The sequence below is a fragment of the Periplaneta americana genome, chromosome 4 (assembly GCF_040183065.1).
Source record: "Periplaneta americana isolate PAMFEO1 chromosome 4, P.americana_PAMFEO1_priV1, whole genome shotgun sequence".
In the NCBI taxonomy this organism is placed as follows: Eukaryota; Metazoa; Arthropoda; class Insecta; order Blattodea; family Blattidae; genus Periplaneta; species Periplaneta americana.
This window is the reverse complement of record NC_091120.1, coordinates 50,964,934-50,987,997: the sequence shown is the minus strand read 5'-3', so window position 1 is coordinate 50,987,997 and position 23,064 is coordinate 50,964,934. Positions and strand designations below refer to the sequence as shown.

At 37.5% G+C, this 23,064-nt stretch overlaps 1 protein-coding gene across 2 annotated transcripts; it reads right to left on the bottom strand.

The window, feature by feature from the left end:
- Positions 1–494: 494 nt before the first annotated feature.
- LOC138698813 (V-type proton ATPase 16 kDa proteolipid subunit c-like) lies at positions 495–22,622 on the bottom strand. 2 transcript variants are annotated; one of them, XM_069825034.1, is made up of 4 exons: positions 21,758–22,622; positions 14,907–15,099; positions 8,907–9,131; positions 495–631 (listed from the first exon to the last, which is right to left on the bottom strand). In XM_069825034.1, exons 1-3 carry the CDS (start codon positions 21,852–21,854, stop codon positions 8,927–8,929), a joined length of 495 nt encoding a protein of 164 aa, XP_069681135.1. In that variant the 5' UTR covers positions 21,855–22,622; the 3' UTR covers positions 495–631; positions 8,907–8,926. The 2 variants fall into 2 exon arrangements, 1 of the variants encoding a protein (XP_069681135.1); XR_011331942.1 differs by having other exon boundaries at positions 497–631; positions 8,868–9,131.
- Positions 22,623–23,064: the final 442 nt, after the last annotated feature.

The window sequence follows — 23,064 nt, the reverse complement described above, 5'->3', positions numbered from 1 at the left end:
CGTAGGCGGCGGCGTAGTGAGCTGGAGCGACCACGATGCCGAAGTGGGTGATCTTGGCTGCAGCTACTTCGGGGGTGTCGAGGGGCACTCCAGCGTGAACAGTGGGGATGGCGTAGGCGGCGGCGTAGTGAGCTGGAGCGGCCACGATGGCGAAGTGGGTGATCTTGGCTGCAGCTACTTCGGGGGTGTCGAGGGGCACTCCAGCGTGAACAGCGGGGTTGGCGTAGGCGGCGGCGTAGTGAGCTGGAGCGACCACGATGGCGAAGTGGGTGGTCTTGGCTGCAGCTACTTCGAGGGTGTCGAGGGGCACTCCAGCGTGAACAGCAGGGATGGCGTAGGCGGCGGCGTAGTGAGCTGGAGCGACCACGATGGCGAAGTGGGTGGTCTTGGCTGCAGCTACTTCGGGGGTGTCGAGGGACACTCCAGCGTGAACAGCGGGGATGGCGTAGGCGGCGGTGTAGTGAGCTGGAGCGACCACGATGGCGAAGTGGGTGGTCTTGGCTGCAGCTACTTCGGGGGTGTCGAGGGGTACTCCAGCGTGAACAGCGGGGATGGCGTAGGCGGCGGCGTAGTGAGCTGGAGCGGCGGCATAGGACACGGCATCCAGAGCGGCAAGGCGGGAGACGATAACCTGTACAGAGAACATACGCGCACGTCAAATCTGGCACCCTGGCACCTTGCTTTCCCGTGTACCAATCCTACTTGGGGCAGTTTACTTTTCAGCAGAAAGATCGTGAAGATTTGCGGTGTGGTACAGTTTTCTTCAACGTATTATCTTGATATTTTCATTTTACTAAAGCACCGAATAAAAACATCTGCAGTACAAGTACATTGTTAAAGGTACTCTTTAACCCATTATATCCCAACGTATGAAATATCATACGAGAAATACGTAGTTTTGTTTATTCAATTAACAATGTAAATATTTTGTTATGAGGGTTTTATCTGTTATTATTATACAAGAATGTTTGAATTTACTACACAGAACGTTTCACCGTTTGTGAAACTGTCTTTTGTCCTTTAGTACAGTAGACAACATCAAGATGTCTATCAATGGAAGCAAAAACGCACCAAGGTAAACAATTTTGGCTTTATTTTATATAATACTGCAATTTTCTTGCTTTCTTATGTAATAATATAAAGAATGATCTTTATTGCTTCTATAACCCCATTATTGACAGCTCCATTACATTATTGTAGTAGGACTAGTTGAATTGTTGGGAAATAACGAGTTTCGTATTGTTTTAGGGTTCTGGAAATCAGTGAAGATTTTTTTAAAATTTTAGTAGGTTATTTTATGACGCTTTATCATCTCCGGTTATTTAGCGTCTGAATGAGATGAAGGTGATAATGCCAGTGAAATGAGTCCGGGATCCAGCACCGAAAGTTACCCAGCATTTTGCTCATATTGGGTTGAGGGAAAACCCCGGACAAAACCTCTACCAGGTAACTTTCCCCGACCGGAAATCGAACACGGGTCACCTGGTTTCACGGAGTATCTCAGAATAACTGGTTCTTGTACAGATAAAGAAGATTCACTTTCAGGTCATAACGAAACATAAGGAACAAAAAGCAAAAGTAGTGTACACAAAAGACCTAATAAAGTAAAAGTAGATGAAGTTCAGAGAAAATATACTGGAAAAAATTGGATTCTAATAATAGTATTGCAAAAATACATGATTCCATTCCTACATACTGTATATAAGTAGTTTACACAATAAGGCCGCATCTATTAATATATTCAAACATATAATTGATGAAATTGTTGAACACATTGTTAGAGAAAGTGTAAAATATGCATCAAAAAATGGTTTCATGATCCAGTTGTCCTCAAAAGATGTATACAAATACAAAGCTATTTTGCTTTTATCTGGATACTGAAAATTATGCATAGTCGTATATACCTACTGGTAGAGAAGACCTGACACCAACAATGCTCTTGCGAGCAACGCAATGTAAAGAAATTCCTTCGATCAGATACACAGATTTTTTCACTTGAACGGTAACAATACCAGAAGACAAAATATATAAGATCCGGCCACTTATTACACATCTCAATGATAAATTTGGAAGCCTCATTGTCCCACTAGGGAATAAATTCTCTCTGGACGGAGTAATGGAACCTTACTATGGGCATCACTCCATGAAACAATTTATTCGTGGAAAGTCCATTAAGTATGGATACAAGTTGGTATCTTGTTCATCCACGGGTTACCTCTTTAGTTTTCAACCCTAGACTGGTGCAAGTGATAGAGAAGAAGGCAAAACACTTGGAACTGCTATTACCGAAAGACTATTATATTGAATTCCTTCCTCAGAAATGTATAGTTTATATTGACTATCACTTCAATTCTCTTCCTCTTCTCAAAACCTTGTCAGAAAATGGTATCAACTGCAAAGGAACTACACATAATGATCGAGTGGAGAGAGCTCCATTACACGATATGAAGAGAGATCCCAGAGGTTCATACCACGCACTACAAGATGACAGAAATTGGAGAACACTTATCAAGTGGCATGGCAACAGTGTAGTTAACTGTAGCTACCAACATATGCAATGACAATGTTCTGGGACTAGGAAAATGTTCTCGAGGGAGTAAAAATCAAAAGAAGTGTGGAAAGTGTTCTAAGTTTCGATGTGTGAGATGTAATGTTGGTTTACATCCGAAGAACAGTTTCTTGCAATTCCATTTGCGATAACAATGTTATTATATTTGCTAACACGAAACAGTGCCATTGTTTACAAAATGTATCAACTTATTATTGTTATTAGTACATATGTAGTGTAAAACACAAACAAACGGTTAGGGAAAACACGGAAATTTTACTTGAAGCAAGTAAAGCGATCGGTTTGGAAGTAAATCCCGAAAAGACAAAGTATATGATTATGTCTCGTGACCAGAATATTGTACGAAATGGAAATATAAAAATTGGAGATTTATCCTTCGAAGAGGTGGAAAAATTCAAATATCTTGGAGCAACAGTAACAAATATAAATGTTACTCGGGAGGAAATTAAACGCAGAATAAATATGGGAAATGCGTGTTATTATTCGGTTGAGAAGCTCTTATCATCCAGTCTGCTGTCCAAAAATCTGAAAGTTAGAGTTTATAAAACAGTTATATTACCGGTTGTTCTGTATGGTTGTGAAACTTGGACTCTCACTCTGAGAGAGGAACATAGGTTAAGGGTGTTTGAGAATAAGGTGCTTAGGAAAATATTTGGGGCTAAGCGGGATGAAGTTACAGGAGAATGGAGAAAGTTACACAACACAGAACTGCACGCATTGTATTCTTCACCTGACATAATTAGGAACTTAAAATCCAGACGTTTGAGATGGGCAGGGCATGTAGCACGTATGGGCGAATCCAGAAATGCATATAGTGTGTTAGTTGGGAGACCGGAGGGAAAAAGACCTTTAGGGAGGCCGAGACGTAGATGGGAGGATAATATTAAAATGGATTTGAGGGAGGTGGGATATGATGATAGAGACTGGATTAATCTTGCACAGGGTAGGGACCGATGGCGGGCTTATGTGAGGGCGGCAATGAACCTTCGGGTTCCTTAAAAGCCATTTGTAAGTAAGTAAGTAGTGTAAAACACATACAACATCACGTGTAGCAAATGTTTACTCATATGAACACAAAATTTATATGTACTACACACCAACGCCCAGCGTATGATTTTTCATACGGCTTAAAAAACACATGTAACATACATTATTCTCAAAATAAAACCATTATATGTCATAAGTGATCTAAGGGCATACTAGAACTCAAATTTAGTACAAAAATTCAAAAATATTTTATTTCGGGATATAATGGGTAGAAAGGAATAATTTCCAGGTTAGTATGATAACTCCACGATCTGAATTTATGTTAATAAGAGAATTGCCATTAACTGATATATAATTCCCCACGGCGTTCTATCAGATTTCATAAGAGTTCATTTTGTTAGTCTCGAGGACAGGGAGATTCTGAGTATTTGCAGCGTGGGAATAGTTTTCTTTGAGTTCCATAATTTCAGCGATTATTACCATTTGTAGTAAAATAGGAAACTACCTATGTAATTCTATCCCTAAGGAGAGGAAAAATAGCTTCACTTCAAAATAGGTGCACGTAACATGCCATATGACGGAAAATAGCTCTCAATCTCTATATACTTTCTAAGGCATAAAAGGTCGAAAATAGTTATTGACTCCAAAATTATTGAACAAGTTAGTAATTTTAAATATTTAGGATGCAACATTTCTTATGTGGAAAAAAGAGATATGGAAGAAAAGATGCATAGATTTCAAGGTATATTGCGGAACAATTAGACGGAGCTTAGGAAAAAGAACAACGAAAGAAACACAGTTAAAACGCTACAAAACAGTAGCCCTTCCAGTACTACTTTACGGAGCAGAGACATGGACCTTAACAGAAAGAGACAAAAGACGACTAGAAGCCTCAGAAATGAAATTCCTAAGATCAGTGGCGGGATATTCTTTATTACAACACAAGAGGAATGAAGATATCAGAAAAGAATTAGGGATAGAGGGCATAACACAAAATTTAACAAATCAACGAAATAGGTGGATGGAACATCTAGAAAGGACGGAGGATCACCGAATTCCCAAGAAAGCTTTCCAGTATGCTCCAAGAGGTTTCGTTGAAGAGAACAATTCTAATGGGGACGGAACGGGCCTACCGGCTCAACCCGTGATGATGATGATAATGATGATAATATATATATATATATATATATATATATATAACTTATTAGTTATACTGTAAGTTGAAAGTGTAAACTCATACCTTATTGTTGAGGGGCTGGGGGAGGGGATGAGGACGGGTCGTCGTCCCCCTTCTTTGCATCTTGTCCCTGATCTTCGGGAATTTCGGGAGCTAGTTCTTCGGAGTAGACCCTTTTCAATTCACCCCCCTCCACAACAACAAAGTGGCCGGTGTTTCTCCTGCTGTAAGGAATAAAGATTGGCGGTGGGGTTTCTTCTCCTGCCAACTGCCCGCCCTGACCACTCTGGCCTGGCTCTTGTCCTTCCTCTGGTTGTCGAGGTAGATATTTGGAATAGTCGGTGACCTTGATTTCTTCCTCAGATGGTGTATTCAGGTCCTCTTCGCGCAGTTTCGGGCGCCTGTGCCTGTCCTTGAATAGGATCTCTTTGGGATAGGGCCCCTGAGGACCAATCCGTTTCTCGCCGGTGATGATCTTATATATACCGTATCCTGTGCCTATCAGGGACCCTACGCCAATTGATGTAGCTCCAAACTCCAGTACTCTTCGATTATGGGAAAAATATCTTACCGCTGTTCTGAATGAGTTGAACATTTTTCTAATATTCAGAACGTATGTAACACAGCAACGGCATTGCAATTGTTGTCATGCATCGTCTCCATAGAGACCGCAGTTATTGTTTCATGTAGATCAGCGGTGAACAAACTGGGTATCGTGATTACATCGTGCAATCAAAGTCATTCATACTGGTAAGGGAAGTTTCCTGTACATTGCTCTCTGTCTCGCTCACGTACTGAAAGTATCAGTGTCGGTACCATGTCGCTCTACAAACCCCCTGTCTCTCTACGAGCAGGAAAGAACGTTTCGTACAGAATGAGAAGAGGAATTTATTCGATGTTCTGTCGGAGAAAATGTTAATGTTCAATTAGTAGTCGTATATAGAAGCGACATTACTGTTTTCTTGCAACCCAACATCTATAACCTGTTCATTAATGTTCATGCGTGTGCACGTTGCACTCATCTTGTTCAAGTTTCATAGTAAAGGATGAGAGAAATTTGGACTTTCATTTCTTTCATTTAACATAATGGTCATTCGCTGCGAAAAAAGTGAATGCCATTTTCATTGTTATGTAATTGTACGTCCTCGTCATCGTCATCATCAATCACTATCATAATTTGAACTCCGTTAATAGTTGTTGTTGTTTTCTAATGCCAAGCATTTGACAATAAAGTCATTTGACCTCTTGCACTCCAATATTTTTCAAAGATATTATCATGGCCAGCCACTGAAACACAGATTTTGAGGTGTTCCGAATCCATTTCTTGGTTTGAGTTGCACAATGGGCAGTTAGGGGACTGATATATTCCAATTCTATGCAGGTGTTTAGCCAAACAATCATGGCCTGTTGCCAATCTAAATGCAGCTACAGACGATTTTCGTGGGAAATCGGGAATTAACTGTGGATTTTGATGCAGAGAGTTCCATTTTTTCCCTTGAGATTGTGTTATCAAATTTTGTTTGTTGAAGTCTAAGTATGTAGATTTAATAAATCTTTTCACAGAGTAATATGTAGATTTAGTAACAGGTCTGTAAGTAGCAGTGCTGCCCTTCTTTGCTAAAGCATCCGCATTCTCGTTTCCCAGGATTCCACAATGGGATGGTATCCATTGGAATACAATTCTTTTATTGAGTGATATTAATTGAGAGAGCATTTTAGTTATTTCTGCTGTTTGAGATGAAGGTGTGTGTTTAGAGACTATTGATAGAATAGCTGCTTTGGAGTCTGACAATATAATTGCATTCTTAAATTTATTGATGTGACATAGAAGATTCCTGAGACTTTCACTTATTGCAATGATTTCACCATCAAAACTTGTTGTTCCATATCCAAGAGATCTATCAAGTGAGAAGAGACAGCACGTAACACCTGCTGATCTCTGGAGATCAAGGATCCGTCAGTGTATAAATGAAGCCAGTTTTGTGGAGGGTACCTAATAATAATTGTCTCTAAAGACAATTGTTTCAGTATTTCAGTGTTTACTTCTGATGTCAGTATTTCTTCTGTTAAATTTAGATTATATTCTATATTTAATAGAGTTAAAGGGTTTGGCTGCAGAAGGGTATCTGTCGGATACTGGAGGGAGAGCCATTAATCCTTCCTATTGAAGGCTTTAAGGAACCAACCTGGACAAATACCCAATGTCCCATCCCTACCTTCCCGCGGTGCAGCTGTTAGAAATGTTTTTAATGAACAGAACTAGACTCTTGCGGAAGTTTCTAAATAGTCTTAAATGACCAATTTGTTATTTTTTTCTCCTCTCTCACTCTCTTCTTCTTTTTTTCTCTTTTTTTTATTATCTTGATATATTACTTAATCATTTGTATTTGCATGCCATTTAGTACGACTTTGCTAATCAACATTTTATGTCTTGTAACCCACATGTATTCTCCTATTAGTATATTAACTGTATAGTATATCTGAAGTGAATTAATCGTCGAATTTATCTCCAGCATTTTAGGTCTTATAAAGAGAGAGAGTGAGTGTGTGTGTGTGTGCGTGCGTGTGTGTGTGTGTTTTCCCCTTATGTTATGTAACTGATTTTGATTATGTGTAATTTTCTTCTTTATTTTATATACTAGCCGTACCCGTGCGCTCCGCTGCACCTGTTAGAAATAAATATAAAGTAATTACATAATTAAAATAGGACGTTTCATCCAGGGAACAACTTTTACAACAGCGCAAGATAATCTGCTTCGCTCATTACCCAATTTTTTAGCATTGCATTTTTGCATATATATTTTATGTATTTTAACACGATTCAATTGAGCATAGTTAAAATTTGAATTATAAAATAATGGATTGCTAAGCTAACGTACTATTACTGCTTACTAAATCAATACCCTCTCGTTGTTCGTTAATTCTCTGAGATTAAAATGAGTGTACATAAATATTATTTTAAGAAATACAAAAAACGAATGTACAAAATAGCCTATCAAATTTTCTGTGCATAAGAAGCTATTTTAATCTTACCTGTCCTCGATTTACTCAGACGTTACTGTAATAACATTATAGCATTATGTCCATCTAGAGAAACTACACTTTCCAATGGTGAAATATTAATTAATTATACAAATCGGTTAATTTAGCTTCTGATATTACAGTACTTCATACAAACACAGAAACATTCTCTGTAGGCTATGTTTAATAGCTTTCGATTGTTGATGTCCAAGGCCCCTGTTTCTATTGTTGTTGTCCAAGGCCCCTTATAGACGAAGTCATTTGTTCTTAATTCATTGCACCGTCTTAGATGGCGTTATTTTAATTTTAAAACTCATTTATCTCATTAAATATCAGTTCTATCAAAATTTTGTAAAGAATAAAACGTATCGGAAATCATTTTTAAAGAAACTTTTGTTATTTAACATTTTTCATAAAAATCAATACTAAGCGAGATATTTCGATTTATTTAATTCAGACCCCCTTATAACCCCCCTTTTAAATAAACTATTTTGAATGCCATAGAGCCTAAAATCTAAGTTACAACGAACTTAATTTATATTCCAATTTTCATATAAATCGGTTCAGCCATTATCGCGTGAAAAGGTAACAAACATACAGACAGACATACAAATAGAAATTTCAAAAATGCGATTTTCGGTTTCAGGATGGTTAATTATATATGTTAGGACCAATTATTTTTGGAAAATCGAAAATTACCAGAAAAATTTCGGCTACAGATTTATTATTAGTATAGATTATGTAACCAATCTTGACTATTTGTAATTTTATATTATGTAACTGATCTTGTCTATTGTAATTTTCTACTATATTTTATGTAATTTCTAAGGAATTTTCTTTTGTGTTGTCTTGTAATCTAATTTTGTATTTCACGTATATTATTGTAACCTGGTTGAGTGGAAGAGAAGGCCTCATGGCCTTAACTCTGCCAGGCAAAATAAACCTACTACTACTACTACTACTACTACTACTACTACTACTACTACTACTACTACTACATATACCCTTAATGGTACAGAATCAACTAAACGTCTTACAATGGAATGCTGGTGGTATAACATCAGCCAAGAAGACTGAACTAGCCAATATACACTCCTTTAATAATATACACACATTTGTTTAATAGACTTTAATTGCAGTGGCTCAAATTACATGCACAAGACCGCGCTGAATCAGTCCGCATAGAAGAATACTGCAACAATAAGTCCATAGAGCCCTAATACTTCTGCGAAGATAAGGATGAGGATCATCCCTATGAAGAGTCTAGGTTGTTGGGCATTCCCGCGCACTCCACTGTCACCAACGATGCTGATAGCGAAGCCGGCAGCCAGTCCGCTTAAACCCACAGCCAGTCCGCCCCCGAAGTGAAGGAAACCTCTGCAATTAGACAAATAAACATTTGGAACATGTATGGCATCGTCATATACAGGGACATCATTTTATTTTTACTTCAATTTTTATTGTACCTGAGTTTTTTAATGTACTTCACTCCCACCCCTACTACTAATGACGTTCCAACTGTCCTGCACACAGAATCAAGACCGCAGTGAGATAGTGAGTATAGTATGTTTCAGAAATATGTTCGCGTTTTCCAGTGACGAAAGAGCTTTCAATATTTAATCATATTTTCGCACAGGTACTGTCGTCCGTTTGCCTACGTCGCATCCCGATTTCCCCCAATTGCTAGTGGCTGAGCTGTCTTAGGTCTTGTCTGAAAACAATTTCTGTTAGGAATTGGACGTCTACGTAATATTATACAACTGTTTAAAATAACTTAAATAAAATGGCCTTGTTGAGTAATTAACTGTCACGTGATTTTCCCCCTTTCTACGATCCTGCGACATAACCACTTGGACGGACAGTAGATAGCATGTCTAAATAATTTTATCTGTGCGGGTCGGGAAGAAGTGAAGATTGAATTTACAGTACGTAAGGCACTATTTTATAGAGTAGGTACAGAATTATTTCAACACGAGTACGGAGGACGAAACTGGTAATAATTGGAATTAGATACAATAGTCTATAGTGCGATAATATGCACAAAAGAACTGAAGCCTGTATCGAAATGAACGGCCACCATGTTCAAAAATGTGTTTAAATATCCATATTATGATTATTTTTCATTTTAACTTCATTCTCTATATCGTATGCTAATGTGCTGTAGACAGTATAATATACACTGCATAATGAATACGTCCGCATGGACAGATCAGTTCGTGAGTAAAAACACTTATTGTTAATACTGTACTGTATTTTGATTAAACAAAACCTAATTAAAATTATCACACTCAAAATCGCGATATTTCCTACTTTACGTAAATGGATGAACTACTTTTCTTCCCTCCTGTACCTAGTAAAGTGATTTGTTTGTATTTTACGCCAGTATCATCGAACTCTAGTAGTGGAAGGAGGTAGCAAACGGTGTTTCCGGGTCTCAATCATTAATCCAAAGGTATAGCCAGGTTAATATTCAAAATGTTAGTAAAAATAAAATGATGTCCCTGTACAATTTAAAATACATGATCTCATACAATGGAAACAAATGAAGATACATCATACTCGTCGACATCATACAATGGATTTGCCAATAATATAGTCCTAATTCGTGTCCTAAACACTCGGAATTGAAGATTCCTTATATCAACAGGTAGACTATTAAATAATTTAAAAGCAAAGAATAGAAAACTGTTTTGAGTAATACTGTATTTACATTTGTCAATATATAAATTTGTATTATTTCTTCTAGAATATTTATGAACAGAAGTACATACTATGTAATTATTAATGTTATTCCGAATGTAAAGGAGACAGGCCAATACATGCATAGACGGCAATATCAAAATTTGTGACCTTATAAAAAGAGGTTTACGATGAATCGTATTTGGTACTCCATGAATTAATCTTAAAGCTTTCTTTTGTAATATGAAAAGAGCTTGAGCAGAAGTATGGTGACCCCAAAGAATAATACCATGATTTAAATGACTTTGTATATGGATATGAAATATTGTAAACAATACCTTGTTAGGTAAATTATTCCTTAACAACCTTAACATATATAGGCCTTTACTTATTTTTTTTAGCAACATAGTCAACATGAGTTTTCCATCCCATTCTAGGCTTAAGAAAGATGCCCAGAAACCTAACAGCAGTATTACTAACAGTAGTAAGACGATTAATAATAAGATAGATTGATTGTTATACTCAGACTTTTGATATTATGTAATACTAGCCGTACCCGTGCGCTCCGCTGCACTCGTTAGAAATAAATATAAAGTAATTACATAATTAAAATAGGACATTTGATCCAGGGAACATTCGTGTTTGATAGAAGGATAAATCGTTTAATATGTTACTTAATTTAAATTATATTTAAATAATTAAAATGGAATCATTTTGGTCCAGAGAGCACTCATTTGGTGCAATGACAATTCCTTTAACATGTTTCTTAATTTTTATTACATGCATCCATAGTTCAATGAACATTGACATTATTTACATTTAATGTGTATACTTTATTTTACTTGTTATATGTTTCCATTGAATTATGGTAATAACTTAATTTTAACTCTTGTTTTCTACGTATTCAGTAAATGGCGCTTGGCCCACTACGGTTCTGAACCCTTCATATATTATATTATATTATATTATATTATATTATATTATATTATATTATATTATATTATATTATATAAAAGTGTGTTGATAACGGATGTACCCCGATAAGTAAGTTTTCAATTTGTTATGGGGGCTCTTGAATCTCAGGAGGAACAAATTTTATTTTACAACAGGGCAACATAATCTGCTTGGCTCATTACCCAAATTTTTTGCATTGCATTTAATGCATATGTATTTTATGTATTTTAACTCGATTCAATTGAGCATAGTTAAAATTTGGATTATAAAATAATTAAATGCTAAGCTAACATATTATTACTGCATACTAAATCAATACACTCTCTTTGTTCGTTAATTCTCTGAGATAAACATTATTTTAAGAAATACAGGAAACGAATACACAGAATAGCCTATCAAGTTTTCTGTGCATAAGAAGCTATTTTAATCTTACCTGTCCTCAATTCACTCAGAAGTTCCTGTAATAACGTTATAGCATTATGTCCATACAGAGAAACTACACTTTCCAATGGTGAAATAATAATTAATTATACAAATCGGTTAATTTAGTTTCCGATATTGCTTCATACAAACACAGAAACATTTTCTGTAGGCTATGATTCATAGCTTTCGATTCTTGTTGACCAAGGCCCCTTATAGACGAAGTCATTTGTTTATTTCATTATACGGCCTTAGATGGCAGTTATTTTAATTTTAAAACTCATTTATCTCATTAAATATCAGTCCTCTCAAAATTTTTCAAAGAATAAAACTTATCGCAAATGATTTTTAAAGAAATGTTTGTTATGTAACATTTTTCATAAAAATCAATAATAAGCGAGATATTTCGATTTATTTAATTCAGGCCTCCTTAAAACCCCCCTTTTAAATAATGTATTTTGAATGCCATATAGCCTATAATCTAAGTTACAACGAACTTAATTTATATTCCAATTTTCATCGAAATCCGTTCAGCCATTACCGCGTGAAAAGGTAACAAACATACAGACAGACAGACAGACAGACAGACATACAAACAAGAATTTCAAAAAAGCGATTTTCGGTTTCAGGGTGCTTAATTATATATGTTAGGACCAATTATTTTTGGAAAATCGAAAATTACCAGAAAAATTTCGGCTACAGATTTATTATTAGTATAGAGTATAGATATATTTTAATGTGGGTGAGGTAAAAACGAAAAGGGTTTCCTCGCCAGCTTATAAAAACAGCTCGTAAAGTTTATACTCACATACAAGAATAACACTAATTGACAAAAGAAAAACACTATGAATTCTAACGACAGAAATTAATAGTGAGATTCTACAAGGGTGTCCCTTTTCACCTTTACTTTTATCTTTAGTTACACGAATCCATCAGAAAATAACTCATTGTTTTAAATAAAAAGTGTATAATTAATAAAATAAATTTAAATTGCATTTTATTTACCGACGACTTTAACGTAATTATTGCAGATTCAAAAGACGACCTTCAAATGGCTACATACAAGCTGTGGCAAATAACAGAGGATTTTTAGCCTTAACATATTCATTCATTCATTCATTCATTCATTCATTCATTCATTCATTCATTCATTCATAGTATTCTGCCCAAAGGCAGATCTTTCATTGCAAACCCAGCATTCTCCAGTCTTTCCTATTTTTTGCTTTCCTCTTTGTCTCTTCATATGACCCATAACATAACTTATATGTGTAAATAAAACCTAAATTATACTTGTTATTGCTTTCAAGTCCTACAAGATCCAAAGGGGTCAGCATGCTGGGCTCTTACGCAGAGGGCCCGGGTTCGATTCCTGGTCGGGTTGAATTTCCTGGTTGAGGTTTTTCAGGGTTTTCCCTCAACCGTAAGGCAAATGTCAGGAAATTCGGGCCACAATGTCCCTGAATATCACCGGCTTCATTCATCACCGAAATCATATTCATAACAAATCAGTACTACATATACAGTCGCCATCTAGTTCACAACAATAGAACCAGTCTCAACAATAGTACACAGACCTTCGGATTTCAACCAAAGATTAACTCGCGATGTGACCAGAGATGTTAAAGCGAGTATAAATAACAGCGAGTGAAAAAAAAAAGATCCAGAATAGCTGTAGATAATAAAATCATTGAATAAGTTAATTTCACTACCTTCGATGCAATATATCTCACCTAAAATATATTATGGAAAATAGGCTTATGAAATATCAATAAATGTGTGAAACAGTGACGAGGAATTTAAATAAAGGGACAAGAAAACAAAATCAGATGACGTTTTAAAATGATGATCATCTCTGTATTTATGTATGTTTCAAAGGCGTGATCTTAACACAAAGGAAGAGGGGAATTTAAATACAGAAATAAAAGATCGCAGAAGAAACTGAAAAGAACACATTAATCCTGTGATAGATAATGGAATTCTACACATAATGTTAAACTATGTTTCAGAGGAAGAAAAAATAGGTTGAAAGACCGAGAGCAAGATGGTGGTATCAGTGCTAGACAGCGGGGACGGAACGGACCAAGTGACCCATATAACGATGATGGTAAAGAGGCGTACATTTTTTTTATCGGAAGATAAGTTTTAATTCTTCCGACTTGAAAATTTTGCTGATACAGAATCTCATTTACCACTTCAACGTACGTAAGAAGCAAAATTAAAATAACGTCATATGCAGACCCGTTGATTTTCACTAAAAATATTTCATGTCCACCGTTCCTGGTTCCTGAGAATATAGATTATGAACATTCTTCAAATGAAAAATTCGAGACCAAACCGCTTGCTTGAAAGGCCAAAAGTTGTTGTTGTTGTTTTCTAATGCCAGGCGTTTGACAGTAAAGTCATTTGACCTCTTGCACTCCAATATTTTTCAAAGATATTATCATGGTCAGCCACTGAAGCACAGATTTTGAGGTGTTCCGAATCCATTTCTTGCTTTGAGTTGCACAATGGGCAATTAGGGGACTGATATATTCCAATTCTATGCAGGTGTTTGGCCAAACAATCATGGCCTGTTGCCAATCTAAATGCAGCTGCAGACGATTTTCATGATAAATCGAGAATTAACTGTGGATTATGATGCAGAGAGTTCCATTTTTTCCCTTGAGATTGAGTTATCAAATTTTGTTTGTTGAAGTCTAAGTATGTAGATTTAATAAATACTTTTTTTATCGGAAAATAAAAAGTGTGACCACTCTTAAGTTTCATGCCTAGTATAAGGTGTATGCGGTTCGCAAAATTGAATCGCCGTCGAAATTTGCGTATAAGGAAGTGTCCGGTCTTACAGAAAATTCTTTAGCGTTTTAAGAAATATTTCAGGTTTCATATACAACTCTTTGCCCAAGCTGGATTTTCCATTGGAAAAGAAAAGATGTTTTTATTTATTTACCTATTTGGTATCTGTTGAACTACATTGAGTTCCTCATTGACTTACTGCACCTATTTTGAAAGTGGGGAAACACGCAGGGTCACCGAGGACAGGAACCACACTTATCACAGTGGCACACTGTTACGTTATTTCTGGTTGAATTCGTGACTTACTTGTACACAGTGTACCCGCTGATGTTCTTCTTGATGTCATTGGCGATGAGAACTACGACGACGAGCCCGTAGATAGCCAGGATGCCCGCCATGATGATGGGGACGAGGGATTTCATGATGAGGTAGGGTCGCATTACAGAGATGGCTGCGACATCTGTGCCGGCTTTCGCGGTGCCAAACGCTGCTCTCAGAGCTAGGAAACATCGTACATTTGACAGATTCGTTGGCGTATTTTTTCGTTTCTATACCTAGCGTTTTTCGTAGCCTAACACTAGCTGGTTTAACTATATATCCGTATTTTAATATGCAGAGTGTAAGGGAAAATACTATAGTCCCAGTTCGTTAACAGAAAACCACAATTTAAGTCACACGGAGTTAGTGTGCACTCGAAGTTGGTTGCTTGACGGTTGTCAGCCCACTTTGAGATCTGTGGATATAGAGGGAAAGATTGGATCGGTGTCCGTTAGAGTTCCCGAGTAGCTCAGTGATAGAGCGTTCGTACGTTAAACCAAAGGTCCGGAACAATTTTTCCCTCGAAATTATTCAAATCAACTTTACAGGGAGTTATACCTGAAATCTTGATTTGCATAATACACGTCACTGTTCGTTAACAGAAAACCACAATTTAAGTCACACGGAGTTAGTGTGCACTCGAAGTTGGTTGCTTGACGGTTGTCAGCCCACTTTGAGGTCTGTGGATATAGAGGGAAAGATTGGATCGGTGTCGGTTAGAGTTCCCGAGTAGCTCGGTGGTAGAGCGTTCGTACGTTAAACCAAAGGTCCGGAACAATTTTTCCCTCGAAATTATTCAAATCAACTTTACAGAGTTATACCTGAATTCTTGATTTGCATAATACACGTCACTGTTCGTTAACAGAAAACCACAATTTAAGTCACACGGAGTTAGTGTGCACTCGAAGTTGGTTGCTTGACGGTTGTCAGCCCACTTTGAGGTCTGTGGATATGGAGGGAAAGATTGGATCGGTATCGGTTAGAGTTCCCGAGTAGCTCAGTGGTAGAGCGTTGCTACGTTAAACCAAAGGTCCGGAACAATTTTTCCCTCGAAATTATTCAAATCAACTTTACAGGGAGTTATACCTGAAATCTTGATTTGCATAATACTCGTCACTGTTCGTTAACAGAAAACCACAATTTAAGTCACACGGAGTTAGTGTGCACTCGAAGTTGGTTGCTTGACGATTGTCAGCCCACTTTGAGGTCTGTGGATATAGAGGGAAAGATTGGATCGGTGTCGGTTAGTGTTCCCGAGTAGCTCAGTGGTAGAGCGTTGGTACGTTAAACCAAAGGTCCCGGCTCCGGAACAATTTTTCCCTCGAAATTATTCAAATCAACTTTACAGGGAGTTATACCTGAAATCTTGATTTGCATAATACACGTTACTGTTCGTTAACAGAAAACCACAATTTAAGTCACACGGAGTTAGTGTGCACTCGAAGTTGGTTGCTTGACGGTTGTCAGCCCACTTTGAAGTCTGTGGATATAGAGGGAAAGATTGGATCGGTGTCGGTTAGAGTTCCCGAGTAGCTCAGTGGTAGAGCGTTGGTACGTTAAACCAAAGGTCCCGGCTCCGGAACAATTTTTCCCTCGAAATTATTCAAATCAACTCTACAGGGAGTTATACCTGAAATCTTGATTTGCATAATACACGTTACTGTTCGTTAACAGAAAACCACAATTTAAGTCACACGGAGTTAGTGTGCACTCGAAGTTGGTTGCTTGACGGTTGTCAGCCCACTTTGAGGTCTGTGGATATAGAGGGAAAGATTGGATCGGTGTCGGTTAGAGTTCCCGAGTAGCTCAGTGGTAGAGCGTTCGTACGTAAAACCAAAGGTCCGGAACAATTTTTCCCTCGAAATTATTCAAATCAACTTTACAGAGAGTTATACCTGAATTCTTGATTTGCATAATACACGTCACTGTTCGTTAACAGAAAACCACAATTTAAGTCACACGGAGTTAGTGTGCACTCGAAGTTGGTTGCTTGACGGTTGTCAGCCCACTTTGAGGTCCGTGGATATAGAGGGAAAGATTGGATCGGTGTCGGTTAGAGTTCCCGTGTAGCTCAGTGGTAGAGCGTTGGTACGTTAAACCAAAGATCCCGGCTCCGGAACAATTTTTCCCTCGAAATTATTCAAATCAACTTTACAGGGAGTTATACCTGAATTCTTGATTTGCATAATACACGTCACTGTTCGTTAACAGAAATCTACAATTTAAGTCACACGGAGTTATTGTGCACTCGAAGTTGGTTGCTTGACGGTTGTCAGCCCACTTTGAGGTCTGTGGACATAGAGGGAAAGATTGGATCGGTGTCGGTTAGAGTTCCCGAGTAGCTCAGTGGTAGAGCGTTGGTACGTTAAACCAAAGGTCCCGGCTCCGGAACAATTTTTCCCTCGAAATTATTCAAATCAACTTTACAGGGAGTTATACCTGAATTCTTGATTTGCATAATACACGTTACTGTTCGTTAACAGAAAACCACAATTTAAGTCACACGGAGTTAGTGTGCACTCGAAGTTGGTTGCTTGACGGTTGTCAGCCCACTTTGAGGTCTGTGGATATAGAGGGAAAGATTGGATCGGTGTCGGTTAGAGTTCCCGAGTAGCTCAGTGGTAGAGCGTTGGTACGTTAAACCAAAGGTCCCGGGTTCGATACCCGGCTCCGGAACAATTTTTCCCTTGAAATTAATCAAATTATTCATACTATAGTCCCGTCGCGTCACTCTTATTTCCGGCAGCCAATCACGTTGCAGGTCGGCTACATTTAAACGTGTGCGTCTTGTGATTCGCTGATGATGATATACATTTCCTAAGGCTCGATAAATACTTAATATAATCGCCCGCCATTTTGGCTCTTTCGTTGGCGTTCGCAGAAAGCACACGAGGACGTTATTTGCCGCTTAATTATTTGCTGAATTACAGTGCGTTTGATTTATTATCATAGGAGCTACGACATGATAATGTTTAACAGTGTGGCAAATAGATTCCTCGTCTGGTAGTTCGGCAACGAAAGAACAAAAATGACGAACGATACTATCTACTTAGACTTTATAGAGCCTTCACTTCCTAAGACTTAAGCAAAGAGGAGGAGTCACGCCGGGAATAACAGCGTCGCGACTATACATTCCTTCTCGAAGTACGATGAACAAAAAAGTGGACCACAATCCTTTGCGGCTTTCAAAATAAAAAAAGTACATTTTGTGTTACAATTTTGATTGTGGATTTCATGAAATTGTTTCTATTAATCTCCTTGAGGGAACAGGAACGGGCACGGGCTTGGGACTGCTCTCGCACGTAGGCCGCTTGAGTGGGCCCATTGTACTATCCGAAATAGGATGGTGTGCGTGCCCCCGCTGCAGATTCCTCTTCGTGCCGTCACCGAACTCCCGTACAGCCTAGAGAATCACTTTACCTTTCCACACAGACATCACCGCGGTTCCTTAACCTCAGGTCCCATGAGCTACCATGGGGCCCAGCGGAATACTTAGCACTACCACCAGCAATTTAATGACCACATACCACAGGGTCCAAGTTCGGTGACATCCCGCAAGCTACTCTACATCGGAGTAAGCCCGAAATATGGGAAAGAAACGATGATAACAAAAGAGGAGAAGTGCAATTATCATGATGAAATGAGTTCGAGGTTTAACGCCGAAAGTTACTGTGCAATTCAGTTGGTTCCATAATTGACCTTTCTAGAATATGTGAAAAAGACATCAACTGAGCGAATCAAGCAACTGAAGCTATTAGATCTATGAATGGAGTCGCCTGCCGCATAGATTTATAAAAACAAGTACAAAAAATATTACTCTACAAATAATAGTATAGTACATTATGCAACGAGCCTATAATGGTAGTAATTAAGACGCGAGAATGTTTATGAAACGAGCGCAAGCGAGTTTCATAATTTTCATACGAGCGTCTTAATTACCATTATAGGCAAGTTCCATACGACTTTTTATGCTCGACCATATTTCTAACTTGAAATTATTCATAAGTATTCATGTTATTGTTATGTGAGTGCAATAGCCTACATCATAAATTGTGAGATGTGCGCAGACGCGAAAGTATTATAGGCAAGTTCCATACGACTTTTTATGCTCGACCATGTTTCTAACTTGAAATTATTCATAAGTATTCATGTTATTGTTATGTGAGTGCAATAGCCTACATCATAAATTGTGAGATGTGCGCAGACGCGAAAGTATTATAGGCAAGTTTCATACGACTTTTTATGCTCGACCATATTTCTAACTTGAAATTATTCATAAGTATTCATGTTATTGTTATGTGAGTGAGTGCAATAGCCTACATCATAAATTGTGAGATGTGCGCAGACGCGAAAGTATTGATTTTTTCCGGGAAACGAATGTCGACGACCTTGATATAATCTAGAGAGTAAGATAAACATTAGTCTTGATATAACCTTGAAATTGAATTCGACATTGAAAAACGAGATGACATATTGAATTTATTTGAATATTATTTACAATTAACGCTAATTATTATAGTAACAGAACATAACCTTCTGCGACAGTATTGGATTTCCAGCCTCCGTGACGTTTCGATACTTGTCTTTCGATTGCATATCCGAGAATAACCGAAAACCTGAACTTTAATGAATAGATGTACTTTTATGACATGCATTAAAGGACTGCTACCAGGTGTATGATTACTACATTTCGGCATGGTCGAGCATAACAAATATAAGTTATCTGCTTACATATGGCACAGAAAGTTGGATATTAAAAAGCGGGTCCGAGTACAAATCCTGTTTGGGACAAGTTACCTAGTTTCGTTAAAACTGAGAAATTGCTTAAAAATGAAAGTGGTTGAAATGGGTAGTCTTCGTAGAATCATGCGAGTAGGTTTGTCAAGAATGCTGCATATTAGAAATAAGGAATTCAGGGAAGGGATGGATTTAAGAGAAAGGACCATAGATCTGTTGGAAAAGAGAAGTCTACAATAGTGTGGGCACGTACAGAGAATGGTGGAGGGAAAATTGCCAAAGCAAGTTATAAATTGGTCACCAGCAGGCAGTAGAAGAGGAAGAGCCAGTGTAATATGGCATAGAGGAAGTGCTAAAGTCTAGAGAGAATAGATTTAGAAGAGGGAAAATGACGAGACCGAAATTTGAAGAAAACAGGAATAAAAAGTAACCGCCGAAAAGGGGAACGCTTGTGAAGAAAAAGAAGATAAGATTACCCAGATGACCAAGAACATCATGGCCAAAGAATCGCAAACATTGATTTGGACAGTCCCCTGTGCAATTGTGAATCAATTTATGATCGCTAAAGCCAACTTAAATGACGGCGATAGTTAAACAGTCACAACATTAGAATAATAATAATAATAATAATAATAATAATAATAATAATAATAATAATAATAATAATAATAATGCTCCTGATATACGACTACAGGTAAAATTTGTTGGCCATTTCTCGGCTACATTGAATTTCATCTCTGAATCATTGCATTTGGAAACGTTAATTTAAATACGTAAATACTACTACTGCTAAAATACATTAAAGGTGATTTGTTACAGTTGTATGAACACTAATAAATACAATAAGATTGTTAAAGATATTAGTTATAGTCAGACATGTTTCGGAGATGCTTCTCCATCTTCAGTGACTATTTACCACTACGGGTCGTTCAGGTGATCCAGCGTTGTCAGACAGAGACTAAACGGAGCGGAGCGCTCCACTGTGACTCGTTGCGTGCTCCGGTGTTTCCACAGACATAAGCAAGTTCACGCTCCGACTGCACTCTCTAGCTCCACAACCGGTTTTGGAGTTTACAACTCTGACACTACTGGGTGTTCAGTTCAAAATGTGTCTTGGCTCGCTGTATGCCGTCATGTGGCTAGCTGATGAGCCTAGAGAATTCAATCTTCCTACACTTCCGCAGCTCAGGTGTATAATTTAAGAGGCAGAGAAGTTGGCTAGCAAGTATGGCGTTCATTCTGAAGAGTACGTACCGATACGTACGGTAACGCCGGTAGTGGCAGGAATGTGAACTGTTTGGAAATACGTACTGTCGGGATATGGGGAGAGGGTTAAGACGATTACTTACGTATTTGTTGACATTAACTTCGACGGTCAACATGGACACGGAGCATTTGATTTGTGTTGTGGAATGTTACCGTACGCAACCGATGATAACAAATACCCTGCGTACGACTTGCCGGCGCAAAACACAGTTCGAAAGAGGTTTTGGTAGCACACAGACTGTACAGACCGCCATCTGTTGCTACGACGTTCAAGTTATACCGTACACGTTCTCAAGTTCAGATTGAAGAACGCCTTAAATAACAGGCAACTTCTGTAACATATAAGTTGAAACTCGCTTCAAATCGGTGACCCAACAACAGTGACGTCATGACACACTTTGAAATGAACACCCAGTACTAGTGATCGAACCGTGTTGTTGCTTGGCTTAAAGGAGACTAACCAGCTGAACCACCCGTCGTGGTAAATAGTCACTGAAGATGGAGAAGCACCTCCGAAACATGTCTGACTATAATATCTTTAACAATCTTATTGTATTTATTAGTGTTCATACAACTGTAACATCACCTTTAATATATTTTATCAAATCTATGAACACTATTATTGACCTAACATGTGTGTTTTCTCTCTAAATACTACTACTGCTATTATTACTACAATTTCCGGGGATTTTCTGTTTTCGTCTCTTGCACTAAAAAGTGCAACTTACTTTATTGATAAAATATGAATGCAAATTATTGAGTACAAAATCTTAAATTATAAATTAAAATCGTAGATTTATAAATGTAAAATGATAACTTACAATTCGAATACTTACAACTAAAAACTATGGCAGAAACTGCGCCCATAACTCCAAAAAATAATGCATAAACTGGATTAGAATTCACCGGAGCGTTGTCTTTTATCTGAAACATGGTACCATCTGTCGTGCAGACGAGGTAAATAAAACGGAAAATAAGCCTGTCTTTCACTCACAACATCTGAATATGCACAGCCAGTTAATTGTGTGGTACTGCAGTTTAGATAAAACAAATTGGTGAATTACTGTAACTTGTTCTGAACTTTATTGAAATATTATACATGACTTTATATGTAGAGATAACGTAACTACATTCCATCGTAAATGATCGAGCATATGCAATTATCTACATTATTGAGTTGCTGTCATGCGTACCAACTTATGAAATGCAATTGTAACATTTTCGAAGTGTTACCACAGTTTAGTATATACAGTCACGAAGCTTGAGTTGTGAGGGTGCTAGGAACAATAGACTGTGCCGGTACTATTTCGCATTGTCTGTAATGAGGCGATATTAGCGATCCTAGTGGTTAGCAACTATCTATCGATGCATATTTACTACGTATTGAGCTTCGTGACTGTATATACTAGACTGTGGTGTTACTCTTATATTGTTGACCGTTTTCTTTTGTCGAGAGGTTTTGTTTGCATTTTATATTATTCTTGCTCAAACTTGAAAACATTAAATATTAACGAAGTGGCCTAGATATAATTTTTTATTCTTAAACATTGTTTTGCCTTGAAGATTCATGTTACTTTTCTGAGTTCATTCATTTAGTGTTCTGTCCAAGGGCAGGTCTTTCACTGCAAACCCAGTTTTCTCCAATGTTTCCTATTTTCTGCCTTCCTCTTTGTTTTCTCGTATGATCCATATAATATCTTAATGTCGTCTATGATCCCATATCTTCAGCGAATAGGGATTATATGGAATGGACACTGAGCGAATTTTCCTGTGTTTTGTTTCTCTGTGCGCCGGTGTTTAGTTCCACTTTCAAGCGCTAGAGGTTAGTGTAATCGACCATACGCTAAAATAATAATTCAGTATAGAGTTAAGACCGTTGCTTACAAGAGCAACGGTTGAGACACAGGATCAAAACATCGCCTACCTTATTGCATAATCCAGTAACGCTTTGCTTTAAATAAATTCAAGTTAACAGCTTTTCCTTATTTCTCAGTGACAAACTAGTTGTAATAATAATTTTTTATATTTCAGATATAATAAATTATATTATAAAATAATATAATATATTATAAAATTATGTATCAAATTCGTTTAATATTTGTATATAATATAATATAGGTATATGGTTTTACTTCTCATAGGA

Bases quoted from the DNA above. Each gene is read 5' to 3' on its own strand.
- LOC138698813 (XM_069825034.1), bottom strand. From the start codon at position 21,854: ATGTTTCAGATAAAAGACAACGCTCCGGTGAATTCTAATCCAGTTTAT. The intron at 15,100-21,757 runs GTAAGTATTCGA...GATGTTTCCTAG, and splicing joins TTCTGCCATAGTTTTTAGTT to CTCTGAGAGCAGCGTTTGGC. The intron at 9,132-14,906 runs GTAAGTCACGAA...GTCTAATTGCAG, and splicing joins AGCGGGTACACTGTGTACAA to AGGTTTCCTTCACTTCGGGG.